The 13790-nt window shown below is 43.5% G+C and overlaps 1 protein-coding gene across 2 annotated transcripts in view; it reads right to left on the bottom strand.

Moving 5' to 3' along the window:
* Window positions 1-80: 80 nt before the first annotated feature.
* Window positions 81-13790, bottom strand: part of ESYT3 (extended synaptotagmin 3) — a 34118-nt gene continuing 20408 nt past the window's right edge. The window contains exons 10-23 of one of the 2 annotated variants that reach the window (XM_075152818.1): window positions 13219-13301; window positions 12751-12799; window positions 12004-12093; window positions 11063-11125; window positions 10900-10968; window positions 9563-9628; window positions 8104-8190; window positions 7051-7200; window positions 6072-6514; window positions 4795-4884; window positions 4078-4209; window positions 2491-2596; window positions 1845-1894; window positions 81-929 (exon numbers count right to left, since the gene is read on the bottom strand). In XM_075152818.1, the coding sequence (XP_075008919.1) occupies window positions 893-929; window positions 1845-1894; window positions 2491-2596; window positions 4078-4209; window positions 4795-4884; window positions 6072-6514; window positions 7051-7200; window positions 8104-8190; window positions 9563-9628; window positions 10900-10968; window positions 11063-11125; window positions 12004-12093; window positions 12751-12799; window positions 13219-13301 (1515 nt within the window). In that variant the 3' untranslated portion in view covers window positions 81-892. The remainder of the gene's footprint in view (window positions 930-1844; window positions 1895-2490; window positions 2597-4077; window positions 4210-4794; window positions 4885-6071; window positions 6515-7050; window positions 7201-8103; window positions 8191-9562; window positions 9629-10899; window positions 10969-11062; window positions 11126-12003; window positions 12094-12750; window positions 12800-13218; window positions 13302-13790) is intronic. The other variant, XM_075152819.1, reaches the window with a different exon arrangement.

Genomic DNA, 13790 nt, shown 5'->3' with positions numbered 1-13790 from the left:
GGTTTCTGCCTAGCACAGATTTGAAGTTACCGTGGTCACATTTCAGTCCGTTTTAGAAAGGCTTAGATCAAGCTTCTTATGCAAGACAGTTAGAAGTTTATTGTACAGAAACAAGTACACCAAGCTTCCAAAAATATTTTAGTATATTTTGCTCCAATATTAATAAAGCTTAGTTTACAAAACTCTGCTGTTCCTCAGGCAGAATGCTTTACTATCAAGGTTTACAAGATTTTGAAATGTACTGTAACAAAGAACAAAACACGTTAAGGCATCACAAACTAAAACCTTAATGACATCTTGGTAAGCTAATCTCCCTGCTTTTGGAAGCTCGTTATATACATACTTGCAGCCACAATCTGCTAAGATACTTTTGAACAGCGGAATAACAATTTCTTAGTTTCTCAAAAACCAATTGCTATTAGAGTCTTAAACAGTTTCTTTCAACAGGTTCTGTAGCCCTACAGCTGGAGAATGCTGTTTAAAAATTTATTATTTTAAAAGTACAATGCTTTCATGTTAAAACAACATGAATAGGATCCTGGGGAAATGAGACTTCCAAGCAAAGTAATGACAGCTGACGGTCTAAAATATCTCCAGGTACAACACTTCCTTAAGAGAGTATTCGTACTTAAGGGTGCTTTGGGGGAGATATGCTGGAAACAGCAAAAATAAAGGACTTACTATTTAGGGACAAATTATTCCCAATGTGGCTTTTTGTTTGTTTTTTTACTTCAGTGAGAACTAGTCTCTGAGTAGGATCATTAATTTTACATGTCCTGAGCTGGAGACTGCTTCAAATTTGCAGTGACAGTTCAAAACATATTAATTATAAAAGAGATATGTACATTCATATAAAGTTGAAAAATTAGTAACTTATGTACATGAGAAGAAATCAGTTTTTCTTGCGTCTACTCCTTGTCAGCTCATACCTGCAAGACAGACACAATAAGTAATTATAATTTATTAATACAATTTAAGACTTCAAAGTTGTAACTGGCACAATGGAGAGAACTTGGGCTGCTTTATTGCTTATGCTTCATAGGCGGCATGGCAAAGGAGGCTCCAGAGATGGCCTCAAACTTCAGCTCTTTACCAGGAACTTTGGCTGTGTCATTTTTGCCTACTCCCATAATTGCCTTACCCTTACATGAGACACAGACGCAAGCTGGGCCAGGGGAACTTTGTTTTGGCCAGTACTGGCTCACTGCCTGTGTGGATGGCAAGCTCCTGGACTACCCACGCTGCATTCCTTGGGCTCCATTGAAGGAGAGAGAAGGAAGAACTACTGCCATTAACTACAGACGTAGAAGGAAAAAAAAAAAAAACCTGGTTCTTAATCTTTGCCTCAGACCAACGCTTAAGGTTTAAGTCTGAACCACAATGAACATACAAGCAAAACTGTAAGTGGCTTATTATAATAGTTTCTATAAATGCTTTGTAATTAAAGTTTTATCATATTATATATATTGCTGATCAGAGTATTAATTTAGTTAAGATCTTTATCCAAGTTAAAATTTGTTGCAAGGTTACTTTAATAAACATAATTCTTTTACTTATGTGTCCCAGTGGCTTTTATGGTAACTTAAAATATGCTGAAGACTATAATTGACGTATAGGCCTCTTATTAAAACTCTTTCGCGGGGCAGGTATTGCACTAGCAACTGGATTAACATACAACTTAGATAAAACTACCAGATTAGTTCAAGTTAGTCCTGCGTTTGCAGATCAAAAATTCTCCTTGCTCACAACAATACAGCGCCTGTTTACCAGCACTCCAAGGGCAGTCACGCAAGCTCCCAGCAAAACAATTAGCAGGGTTTGAAAGTATGGGGATGAAAACTTACCATTGTGCAAAACCTTTTATTAAGTCCTCCTGCGACAAGTCAATCCGCACCTTTAAAAAGCAAATTTTCTTTCTTTGTATGTTATCCAGCGTACAAACGGATCAGCTAAGCTAGCGCTCCTCCCAAGTCAGACCCACTTTCAAGCTCTAGGGCTGCAGCTCAGGCTCAAGGGAAAACGAGCCTCCTGCATTCCCAGGACACAGGCAGCAGCCAGCCTCAGCGCTGCAGCTCCCTTTCCTGGCAGCACTACTTGGAAATTTATCTGCCACTGAAGAAGTGACTCCAGTTTACTTTTCACAGAACCGAAGTTGTTCACAGAAAGCCTAAAGCACCACTGGCAAATTCTGGGTTTTAATCACATCTTTCTCAGCTTCGTGTTTGCGCTATTGGAGCCGCTCCCCAAGCGGGCAGCAGCGGATCCCAGGAAACTTGTTTTTATTTCAGGAGCACCTTTCTGAAATGAAGCAGCATGGCACACGAATCACACGAGCTTCCACATGGATACAGCCTGATTTCAGATGAAAATCTGGCAGAAAAAATTGTTTCCAGGTTGGGACTGACTTAGTAGAACCGCATTTCAGGATTACAGGACTCGCTCAGACTGTTCAGCTCTGTTAAATCGCTAGTGTAACTTCTTTAAACTTACCTTCCCCAGCTCCTTCCTTTCCTGTGAAATGAACGGCCTGCTGTTTTTCACTGCAATGTCCAGTGTCCTCTTCTTGACATCTTCCAAAGATTCAAAAAATTCAAACCTAAAAGTGAAGTTTTGAAAGGAGAGGCTTAAGTCAAAAATTAAAGTCCCGTAAGCATCAGTGGCCAGAACACAGTGACAGAATACAGCATCAGTGGCCAGAACTTTAACAGAAAAGGCAATTCCATAGTTAGATTTTATTCACGTTGTAAAAAATCTCTTCCAGGCCTCATGAAAAACTATGACACTTGTTCAGACTGCTCACTGTGCCGGGGGAAGGAGGAAAGCATACATCCATGATGAAATGCTACTTACCATCATTTTCCCCCTTCATGGAAGATCAGCATGTTTTCCATGCAACCTTTATTACTCAGAGGAAATAGCTGAGCCAACCCCCCACGTTTACAAAGTAGGCTTATACCACATTAAGAGAAGACAAAGGTTGAAACCCGTAGCAATTAAATTCTTAATGGCTCTGACTCACGCCCCTGGCACACATCATCTAATGTCAAGTGAGTTTTATCCACGCTAAATCACTTAAGTTCTGCCCACCTGAATAGCTTTTCCTCAAGTCAGAGTTGTAAAACAGGTAACGTGTTTTGGAGCTAAGTATTGCTCAACCTATTATACTTAATTGAGGATGTACAGGATACGTCAATACTGAGGATGAAGAAAAAGAGATGCTGTTCCTAACAGCTGTGCTGGCACTAAATCAGTGGAGTTACATGAGAATAGGCAGAAGTAAAATCCACAACTCTAGCGTGGATCCGCAACAGCTAGTGTTTTGAGTGTTAAGGTGAAATATTTTAAAATCTTTTCTCCATTTCTGACCTATATCAACATATACAGAAAGGACTCAACATAGGAAAAAACTGAGTCACCCAGGATCACCCAATAGTCACGTATTCTCATATGTGCGTACCTTCCCCTAAGTATAGGATTAACACCCCTCTCAGAAGAGCTCTATGTCTAAGCATCCCTGTGTTTGGTTTTATACAAAACACATTCCATTTCAGTGGCAAAGCTGTGGATGTGCCAGCAAAGGGCTGGGAGCATTTTATCCTGCTCGCACCAGGTCTCAATGACAACATCCATCCGTCTGTCCAAAGAATGGTCCAGTCTTTGTATTTCTGCCTTTGACTTTTGGAAAGATGTCAGAATAAGCATCAGGCAGAGAAGCGCGAACAGAGCAGTAGGCTTTGCGAGGTACCCAAACGGAGAGATTGCCTCTGCAATGACAGGGGGTCAAACACGGGTAGGGGAACGTCTGTGCGCAAAGAAGCAAGCGCAGCCTGCAGCTGCTAGGATCAGGAAGGGGCTGGGAAGACGGTGTGCCCTGCTACAGGGGGACAGACAGCACCGTACGCAGAGCAAGGCCAGGCCTAAGTACTTGCAAACTGCTGTTAAAGTGCCATTTTTTTCAGAAGACCTGCACGTTCACGTGACAAGCGTTCAGCGCTACAAGAGCATACTTATGTGAGCCCGTTCATTATACAGAGATCGTAACTATTTCAGCAGGAATCGTAATTAACATTTTCTTACTTCTCATCGTATTGGGGGTTCAGAGTTTTTTTCTTAACGGAAGTCTTCCTCCTGCTTGCCCATCTTCTATCTGGAAGCAGGTATATACGAACATACGGATCTACTCCACGATTGGAAGAGGGTACTAAGTTTCTGTTAAAAGAAAATACAGTGTTGACAAGCAAGGCAGGTTCTCCCACTCTGTGTTTTAATACCTCGTCTCTCTTAGAATCAGACCAACCCTTCACGGGCTCATGGGCCAAAAACATTTATCTTGGGAGTTGGAACATAAGCAAATAAAACTTTAAGGACGTGAAGTTAAACAAAATCCTCACTACTGAGTGTGTGGCCACTTATTGGGGTTCCTAAATTAACATTTACAGATTCAGTCATAGGTGATCAATCCTTGTCATGATGCCTATCACGACATCCCAAGACACGCATCGGTGATCAATGGTGTTCAGAGGAAGTTCTGGGTGGGTGAAAGTTAAAGTATCTCTGCTGCAGTGGGCACTACTCACTGGCCACTCTCGCAGACCTGCTACTGGCATTGACCGGAGCTGGTGGTTTCCACCTGCCTGGGCTTAGTGAGGCTGCACAGATCAAAGCCAGCCAACGCTAAGGTGTCTCAACTGGGAAGCTTGCGCTGCACATGGTTCTGCTCCAGCTTTGCTGAATGGCACAAGCTCAGAGAGCTTTTCCTCTTTACAGAGAGATGCAAGCAAACGTCAGCATTACCTGCAGCCATTCACCAGCACGACGAGACTCTGCCGTATTGAAGCGTACCGCACGGTGAGCTGAATCTCTCCCAGGGGCATTTCAGTCCCGCTGTAAGACAGGTGCACAGTCAAAGCTTTTAACAACAGCTATTCAACAGACCACACGCACAGACCTAGCAGCACGAAACAGGACACGAGCTTCCGAAGTTGGTGATGCATTTTCAACTAAAACCAACTTTCAGGGCACTACTCTTCTTTCTGGCGTCCTAAGGTTTGCTATCTAGAAAGCAGCTGGAGCACAGAGGCTCCACAGAAACAACACTCCCGTTAGTGCCAGCACTGCCTAGCTGGCCTCCTGTGCAGGTACCTGATTTCAGTCCCACAGCATCAATGGCCAAAAAAGCACCTAATTGGTCTGCTCTAGATGGAGTAGCAAAACGCAGGCTAGCATGTTACACAGCTCCTTCAAGGACATCTGCATATGCAAAATGGGACCTTCTTTATATCTCATTCTGCATGTTATTAAAGTGGTTTCAAATCCAAAACATTGTTGAAAAATGGCTTTAAAATGGTTTCTAAGTGAGGCCCTGTTCAGAGCTAGGGAATTTTCCACTCCAGAAGTACTAGATTGAACATCTGGAGCTGGGTTTGATGTTCAGGTTGATAACTGCTCTGATGCTCTCTTAACTGAGTTGGACCTTCTTTGCTACTTCAGTTCATTAAGGATTCTACTAGCTCCATTCTGCGCCCCAGGAGACACAGACCCAGCTCTCTGTCCTCCTCGACAGAGCAGACTACCTGCAGCCTCACACTTAGCACTGTGGGAAGGACACACACACAAGCACACCTATCCACAAAAACGTCGTTATGAGAGTCTTAAAATTTGTTGGATAAACACAGCATCCAAAACTTTAAGCAGCCAGATACGCTTATCAAGAGTTTATGTTTTTACAGAAGTGGGATATTCAGACTTCCAATATCCTGTTGCTATAATCATGAGTGTTATGGGACCTAGGATATTCTGTGCGAGAGGCTCATAAACAATATAAATCCAACACATGCAGCACCTCTTAGGAGAGCCAGAGAAGGAAATGCTTTCACTTTACACCTGATCTGATAGTCACCCTGTAATTTACTTTGCTGTTGACTGGAATACTTAGGTCAATTCTTCGTAAGGTGATTTGAGATCCAAGACTCCAAATGACTTAGCAGTCTTGAATCCAACTGTATGCAACAGCGATCTATAAAACCTAAACCTTCCCAAGAGAAGACCAATGCAGCTGGAAGAACACCTACTTATGAAGGTCCAGATTGCTGCTACTTAATTCAAAGCAAGAGGAAGGCAGAGAACCCAGCGAAGCAACACTGGGCGCAAGCCTCAGTTCCTGTACGACTGGCAACGTGGGCACCACCGCTGCTCTGGTATGCAATGCTGATGACGGGCGATGCTCTGGATTTTGCTCCCGCTCTGCCTCTTTAAGGCCAGTAACAGTTTCACTTGGTACAGGTGCTGCTGAACTGTCATTTGTGTTCAGGTCTTCTCTGCTGTCCTTTTTCAGCAGGGATTCAAGTGCTGCAGAGTCTTTGCTCACAGGAGGTACTTTTGAGACTTCTGGTTTTGGTGGGGAGACAAACTTTTGCTGGTTTCCACCCTTCTCCATAACACGCACAGGACCTTGCTTCGAGGCATTGACACCAGCCTTGACTCTTTGCGGATCGGGTTCTTCAACATTCAAGGCCTAAAAATCACAAGGGAGAGAAATGAGTGCTGCTCCCAAAGCACTGGGGTTAATGCCAGCATTACCACCTAGGACGAAATTTCACCACAAAACTATAACAGCAGGAATCTGCCATTAGAGATGAAAGAGGCCTACGGGATTAGCTGTGATGTTCTCTTCCCTTGTCCTACTATGTCTGTATTTAGCAGTGTCTAAATACCGACCCAGAGCACGATGAGAAAACAATTCCTAAGCATCAGTCTCTCTTGCTGTTTACCAGCTTTGATTTCCCCCGCTTAGATTTTCTCAGTCCAACTCTTCATTGTCATGAGAAGATTTTCAGCAATGGCACTCCACTAAGTTTTAGGAAGCCTCAGGGATACCTCTCAGCTCCACCATGCACTCTTAATTGCGCTTAAAGACCTTGTCACACTTCTTTCTACTCATCTGCGAAGCAAAGCTGCATTTCTCCACACCCACCTTTCACCTCTTTTGCCTGGTTAGAATTGGATGCTTCCGCTGGGGAAGCCGAGTGAATACGGTAAAGAGCGACTTACCCGCAACACAAGTTTCATCTTAATGAAGCTGTCTGAATTGGAATGATCCAGCTGAAATCTCTGATCCAGAGTCATGTTTGGATCCTTAAGTAAGTGGGAGAGACACACCACTGAAGTTCCCAGGGCACTATCCCGATCCTTGTCTTTTATCTGGGGGGTGGGGGGAAGATTTTATTAGATGGCAAACTGGAAAGCATACCACTGGGAATAGCAAAGCAAGAAGGTATTTCAGACAGAGACCAAAATTAGCTTATTTACTTCAAGACATACTATCAAGTATGGTTACTTCCAAATGGGTGATGCCAATATTTCAGGAGTGTAACAAATTAGTATGTTTGGAATAAAAAACCCACCTCTAACTATGCAGAGAAGGAATTGCCTTAGCAGAAAAACTAGGCCCTGGGATTTACTTGACTTTCCTTACTTGCCCTGGGGAAAATGTCCCAGGCAGCTGGGATAACAATCGGTCTAAACCTTTACAAGCTTTTTAGGTAATAGTTTGTTTAGCCTATTTATCCTCAATACACCTCCTAAGTTCAAATCCACTTCTGTAGCTGAGTGAACAGCCATAGAACTGCAATCATAGAATCATAGAATCATTAAGGTTGCAAAAGACCTCTAAGATCATCGAGTCCAACCGTCAACCCAACACCGCCATGCCCACTACACCATGTCCCTATGTATGCTAGTGAGATACAGGATTTCTTAACGAGCCAAAATACCAAGGTGAAGGCTGCGATTTCTAACAGCAAAATATTCATGGCTTTACTACACACAGACCTGTATAAAACCTCCTCTGCACTTTGCAGCCAGAAATGTCCCATGTTTTGAACTAAGATATTATGCGTTACGTGATCCTAGAGCAAAGGTAGATACCAGCATCACCTAACAGAGAATCGCCTGTGCAACAACAGGTGCTTCTTCCACCTTTTAAGTAGGAGGACCCCAGTACAAGCACACAGAAACAACCAGCACTGAGGTCACATCCACCGTAAAAGAGGTTTCTTCCTACGGACGTGCACTCGGTCTTCAGAGGAAAGGCTTTTCTCTCACCTCAACATGGAGTGACTGGGAATGAGCACTGTGGACAAAGAAGGTGAAAGCCTGGCCCCATGCGGGATCTTTGCTGAAATTGCAGGTCTGCAACAAGAAGATTGTGGCATACACGTTAGCTTACTCTGTAACCAGCAGAGAATACCATGCCACTGATCACCAGAGGGGCTCACGGTGACCCTCTTGTTTTATTCAGTGATGCTACATCCCAGCTGTACGGAGAGAGTGAAATTTCCAGGTCAGAAGCATGCAGAAGCAAAGTCTCTGGCAAAACCAGGACAAGTTCTGTAGGGCGTGGAAATGCCGAAGAACGAGTCTGGCAAGCTGCAGTTGGCCCCAACCAGTGCTGCCTGGACCAGCAGCCTGCCTCACCTGCAGCGAGGCACCGCTCCCTCCCTCCCACCTCTCCACCCAGGGAGCCAGAGCACTGCTTCCAGCCTGCCGGCACCCAGCGCCAGCTCCCAAAGCTGCAGCAAGCTGGCGGGGAAGGGTAGGAAGCTAGAGGGGCAGTTTGAGGGGTGCAGAACTCGTGGGAAGAGTAGGAGGGCACAGCTTCAGCGCCATCCACTTCAAGGATGAAAGAGCACGGAAAGCACCCGCGGGGCTGCGGTTGAGGCTGCTCGGTAAACCAGCGGCTTCCGCCAGGCCACGAGTGCTGGCAGCAAGGGGAAAGCTGGAAGTCTGACCTAGCTTGGGAGAGGCAGGTGATGTGGTGGGGAAAAGGGAACACCAAAAAAGATAAAAGTGCAAGCAGAACCCAATTTCTGGATGGAGCAGATGGAAGAAACAAAGGAAAATAGGTGCCAATCCCGTATGCTTGTGTGTAGCCAACAGATTCATTCCCATTTATCGGGCGTCCAAAAGAACATAGGGCCGCCCTCATCCACATCCAGCTGTGGGGCAATAAACAGGGCTGCCACTGGGAGGGCAGAACTCCGCTGTTGCTCACACTCATCAGGCAAAAGTAAATACTAAATAATGAAAAAGGAACTGAAAGTGAAGTGGAGGAGATCTGGATACATCTTGTCCAGGTAAAAAAAAAAAAAATCAGTAAAACTGTGAAACACAGGAGCCAGGAGACTTTCATGAGGGAACAAATGCCAGTTTGATGCAAATGACACTCTGCCCTGAGAAAGCATGAGCCAGATTGGAGACCTATCATTTTTTCTTCAACCCTCGTAGAACTAGAGCATCTTGACCAACATGAGCTCATGGCGATGAGCACAAAATCACCCATCTGTACAGCAGGTGATCAGACACCTACTAATCAAGCACAACTCAGTGACACAGTGTTTCCACATGCTGGTTGACCCCCACCTCCTGGCCTCTGCAGCTACCACCATAACTACAGCTCTTCACGTCAGCTTCAGCAGTCCTACCCTTCCTAGGGGCTACTTGGAGATAGTCACCCATAAAATAGAAAGTATTTAAGGAAAGCAGAAGAGTCAAACAGCCTCACCTTGCTTTTCTGAGTCTTGTTTCCTACTGTGAGTAAGACGAAGGAGGAAGGTTCTCGTTCCATCTTCTGTCATTTAATACAAAGAAAAAAAAAAAAGAAAGCAGGAAAAAAAAAAAAAAAGAAGAGACATTTATAGTTTACAGGAAGTTTGCAGTATCAAACCACTACTCTTACTTGAAATAAATTGCTGGAAAGCTGACAACAGTCTTCAGATGCACGACATCTGAAGAGTGCAGTACACAGAAAAGACTCCAGCCACAACACAGCACAGTCTTACCCTCTACCATCAAGAGTACACATTTAATGCAAAGTTTTATGCATTTAGGTTTCAATAGGTGAGCAGTTAAAAATTTTTCAGAAGCTGGGAGGAAACAGAGAAGAGAGTTGAAGGCTCAGCGGGAAGTCTTCATAATTCCTGAATGAAACAGGACTCTCAGAATTGGTTTCCAAGGCTCGGGACTTGCTGTAAAGCAGCTAGAAGCGAGTCTTCGGCATCAAGTAACAATTCCTTTCCAGAAGCAATAATACTGAACCTCTTGTACTGTGCTTCTCTGCACTAATGCTATAGAAGTTAAGGCTGAGGATTTGGTCTTGGCACAACATTGTATACAAAGTGGATACAAAGAAGTGCAGAATTACAGATTATTGAATGTGATGTGTATCACAATGCTGGTAACTCATTTAAATTGTGAAGATTGCATTCAGGAGGGGAGCTACTCAGAGAGAATGTGAAGCTTTATCCATTGCTCAGAGCTCTGCTTGAGTGTAGCTCGTTCGGGAAAAAAGGGGGAAAGACATTCTTCCCTATACCCACCATTTACATCACAGTAGCAAAACGCAGTATTTGGGGAAAAAAGTAAACAGAAGCAAAGAGAGAGGAGGCATGAATGACAGAGTGGTTTCTGAATCCCTCTAAAACGGAGGGGGAAGGAATCAGGTGGTCAGGCCTCCAATGGACAGGAAGATTATCACAAGCAAGCATATTCCTCCCGTCCCAATGTGAGAGGTCAAGCTGGAACAGCTCAGCATGGAAAGAACCCCCGCAGCAGCAGAAATGATAACATGACTTGGTCTGATGTCTGGACGCTCTCTGTCCTAAGTATAAAATAAAAATAGACAACCCCACACGCAATCAAATATTTCTGTGCTGCATTCCCCCTTGGACCTCCGAGACTTTCACTGGGGTGGGCTTTCAATCACTACTTTGAACGCCTGGTCACTTAGATTCTGGCGGTGGAGAGATTATTTCTTTTTAACCACAGCTAGTTTCAGTTGCTACGATACCGCATAATCCAGAGTGTTGTTTTGCAAGCATAGGAGAAGAATATAAATTTTACCTTGAGGTACTTGTTATTTTTTATCTTCTTTGCTCCACATTCACCATTCGAATACTCAAAGTGGTTTTTCTGAATTAGTGAAAGAGTATTTAAAAACAATTAATTTGTGGGCTTTAAAAAAAGGTTTAGGAGTGAAGGCTGCCTGCATGTGGTTTGTACTTACTGGAAGGTTGAAGGCGCTGTCCAAGTAGACTATCAGAATAGCTGTAGACAGACCCTTCTTATCCTGCGAAGGCCAGGAAAGATAAAACAAAACAAAACACAAGGTAGGCATGATCACCCATCAAGGACAACGTAAAGCACAACACAAATTCAAAGGACAGTTTCTGAAAGCTAAGCAGCTCTTCACTTTTCTCCTAACACTTGCAATTTAGAGGAGCACAAGCCAATACAGCATGACAGTTCTAAGCAGACCAGTAAGAGGAGGTGTAAGTCTTTTCAATTCACTTAATGAAGAGCCTTAATGCTCTTCCATCTCTCTAGTGCAGAACTGATTGGATTCCCCAGTGCAGCAACACACCTAAAAACATGCTCAACCACATACATCATCATTGGTAATCCAGTGTCAGCAGAACAAAGCTTGGAAACAAATTTTATTCATTTCAGGCAGTGGAACTCAAATGCTTTTGCTTGATTATGAAGAAACAGTACCCTTGGGAGATGGGCTTTACCCAAGCAGTTCTACCGGACAAGTAAGACACCATTTGGAACCACGGCCCTACCAAGCACCAGTGCTGCGTATTTGTCTATGACTAGTACAGGTTACAGACAGGGGTCCTACACAGATCCTAGAGGAAGAGGGAAGGGAAAAAATATCAAATAAGGGAACCGTCAAAGGCCACTTTGCAGCGAGTCAAACAAAGCTTTGCTAATTCAAGCAAAAAGAGCTGCCAGATTTGAGTTACTCCTGAATTACCAAGGGACCTGGGGCAAGCAAATGCCCTTCCTCTTCAGGAGGGGCGGAGAGGGGGAAATCACATCAAAACTTTGTCAGACAAAAATAAACGCCCATGAGCTTGCCTGGGGTTCCTAATTTTACATGCTTCTTTGTTGATCACTGGACAGGCATCAGAGTATCTGAATTCTTTAAGCAAATATACTGACCTCATGTAGCTTTTCTTGGTCATTTAGTAGTGAAAGCCACTCCAGTTTTAAATGCAAGTGTCCGCTTGTTGTCTTACTTAAAGGAAACCACTAAATGGAGACAACAAAGAATAACTTGAGAACTGTAAGGCAGAATAATTTTTATATATATGCTGCAGTCTCTGAGACTTACGTACAATGGACAATATGAATTGTAGTTTGAGTACCTTAGCTTGCATTTTTGACACTTAGATTGTAGCATGCCCATCTACTTAGAAACACAAGCCAGAAAAAATGAAAATAAGATAGCCATATACATGCAAAGCACAGAGATATTTCCAACCACTAGCAGCACAAGACAGGCACCCTGGCATTGTTTGCAGAGTGCTGGGTTGCAGGACGAACCACAATAAGATCGGATCATTTTTTCCCTCGGCAATCAGACTGCTTCACCAAACTTTATCGGTAGCCTTGTACAAAACATTTGGTATATACAGGACACGAGATATCAACACAAAATACCCCACAGCTGGCTCAGCATAACCTCAGAGCTGCCTGAGGTTGCCAGCTTGATTGTAAGAATTATTGTAATGGCTAGTTTAAGTTTTCTGAGCGAAGGTATTTTCTTCTTGTGAAAATACCACAGTGCAAGCGTGCAAGGAAGCTTTAAGCAGACAGAAACAATGTAGTAGCAGAGAGAGAGCGCACAAATGAGTACCTGTAAGCGTACACCACCAACCACATTTAGAAATAAGCTGTGATCTTTACCTCATCAACAGTTCTGTCATTCATTACATCCACTAGGCTTATAAGCAAGCTGAAAGACAAAAAGCAAACATTTCAGTGTATATTTAGGCATACAGCATACTGGTGTTGGGGGAAGAAGAAACCACCACCAACTCACGCTCAAATCTGTTCCAAATAACAACTTTTCTGCATTACCTATGTGCATGTGCACTGGAACGCACTTACACTTCTGAAGTCTCCCCCCTGAAGTACTTCCAAAACGAAAATAAATTTGAAGTAAATCTCAAGTCATGTAGTAACTATCACTTCTAATGGCTTCCTAGGATTCCCTGCAGGAGTTCAAAGTTAGTTGCACGAGGAACTAATAACTTGGTATCAATATCTGGACAAAGGGAAGAGCTTCCTTCAATATTAAATTTCCGGTATGAATAACCTGGGTGTCCCACTGCAGAGGTTACTGGACTCCAAGCAAGGGTCATGCTACTTTACCTGCCCATAAAGTCATCTTTATCTGGATCTTCATCATACAAGTCCACTTCTAAGTCCTGACCAGGCATTTCATGAACAACAAACTGGAGGAAAAAGAGGTATTGATTAAAAATAAAAAGCATTCACATAGGTTCACACAGGCTCAGGCTGTGGACAAGAACATGACACTTCACAGCTGTAGAACACATTAAGGACATTCCCTGCTGTTTCATGGCTAATTGCGTAACAAATACAACTGATATAGGTGAAAATATTTCAAAACCAGTTTGCTTGTTTTTGAACTACAAGTTAAACCCCTCAAACTGGTATCCCTAATAAGCGGAGAAGAATCAATGCTAGAGCAGGCTACAGCTGCACAGACTGCTGCACTGATTGACATTTAAAACAGTGCTTTGCACCTCCTCCAAAAACCCACATATGTAAATCAGATCAACCTGAATGACATTTCAAGTTCGCAGTGTTAAATTTGAACTTGTTTAAGGGACAGAAATGCCTCAATCAAGTAACAAGGAAGTCCACCTGCTCCAGTGCAGTCAGCTAAGAGAAGGTCCTCCAAGCACAGGGATGTAAAC

The sequence above is a fragment of the Calonectris borealis genome, chromosome 6 (genome assembly GCF_964195595.1).
Source record: "Calonectris borealis chromosome 6, bCalBor7.hap1.2, whole genome shotgun sequence".
Lineage (NCBI taxonomy): Eukaryota > Metazoa > Chordata > Aves > Procellariiformes > Procellariidae > Calonectris > Calonectris borealis.
This window is presented reverse-complemented; position numbering and strand designations above follow the sequence as displayed.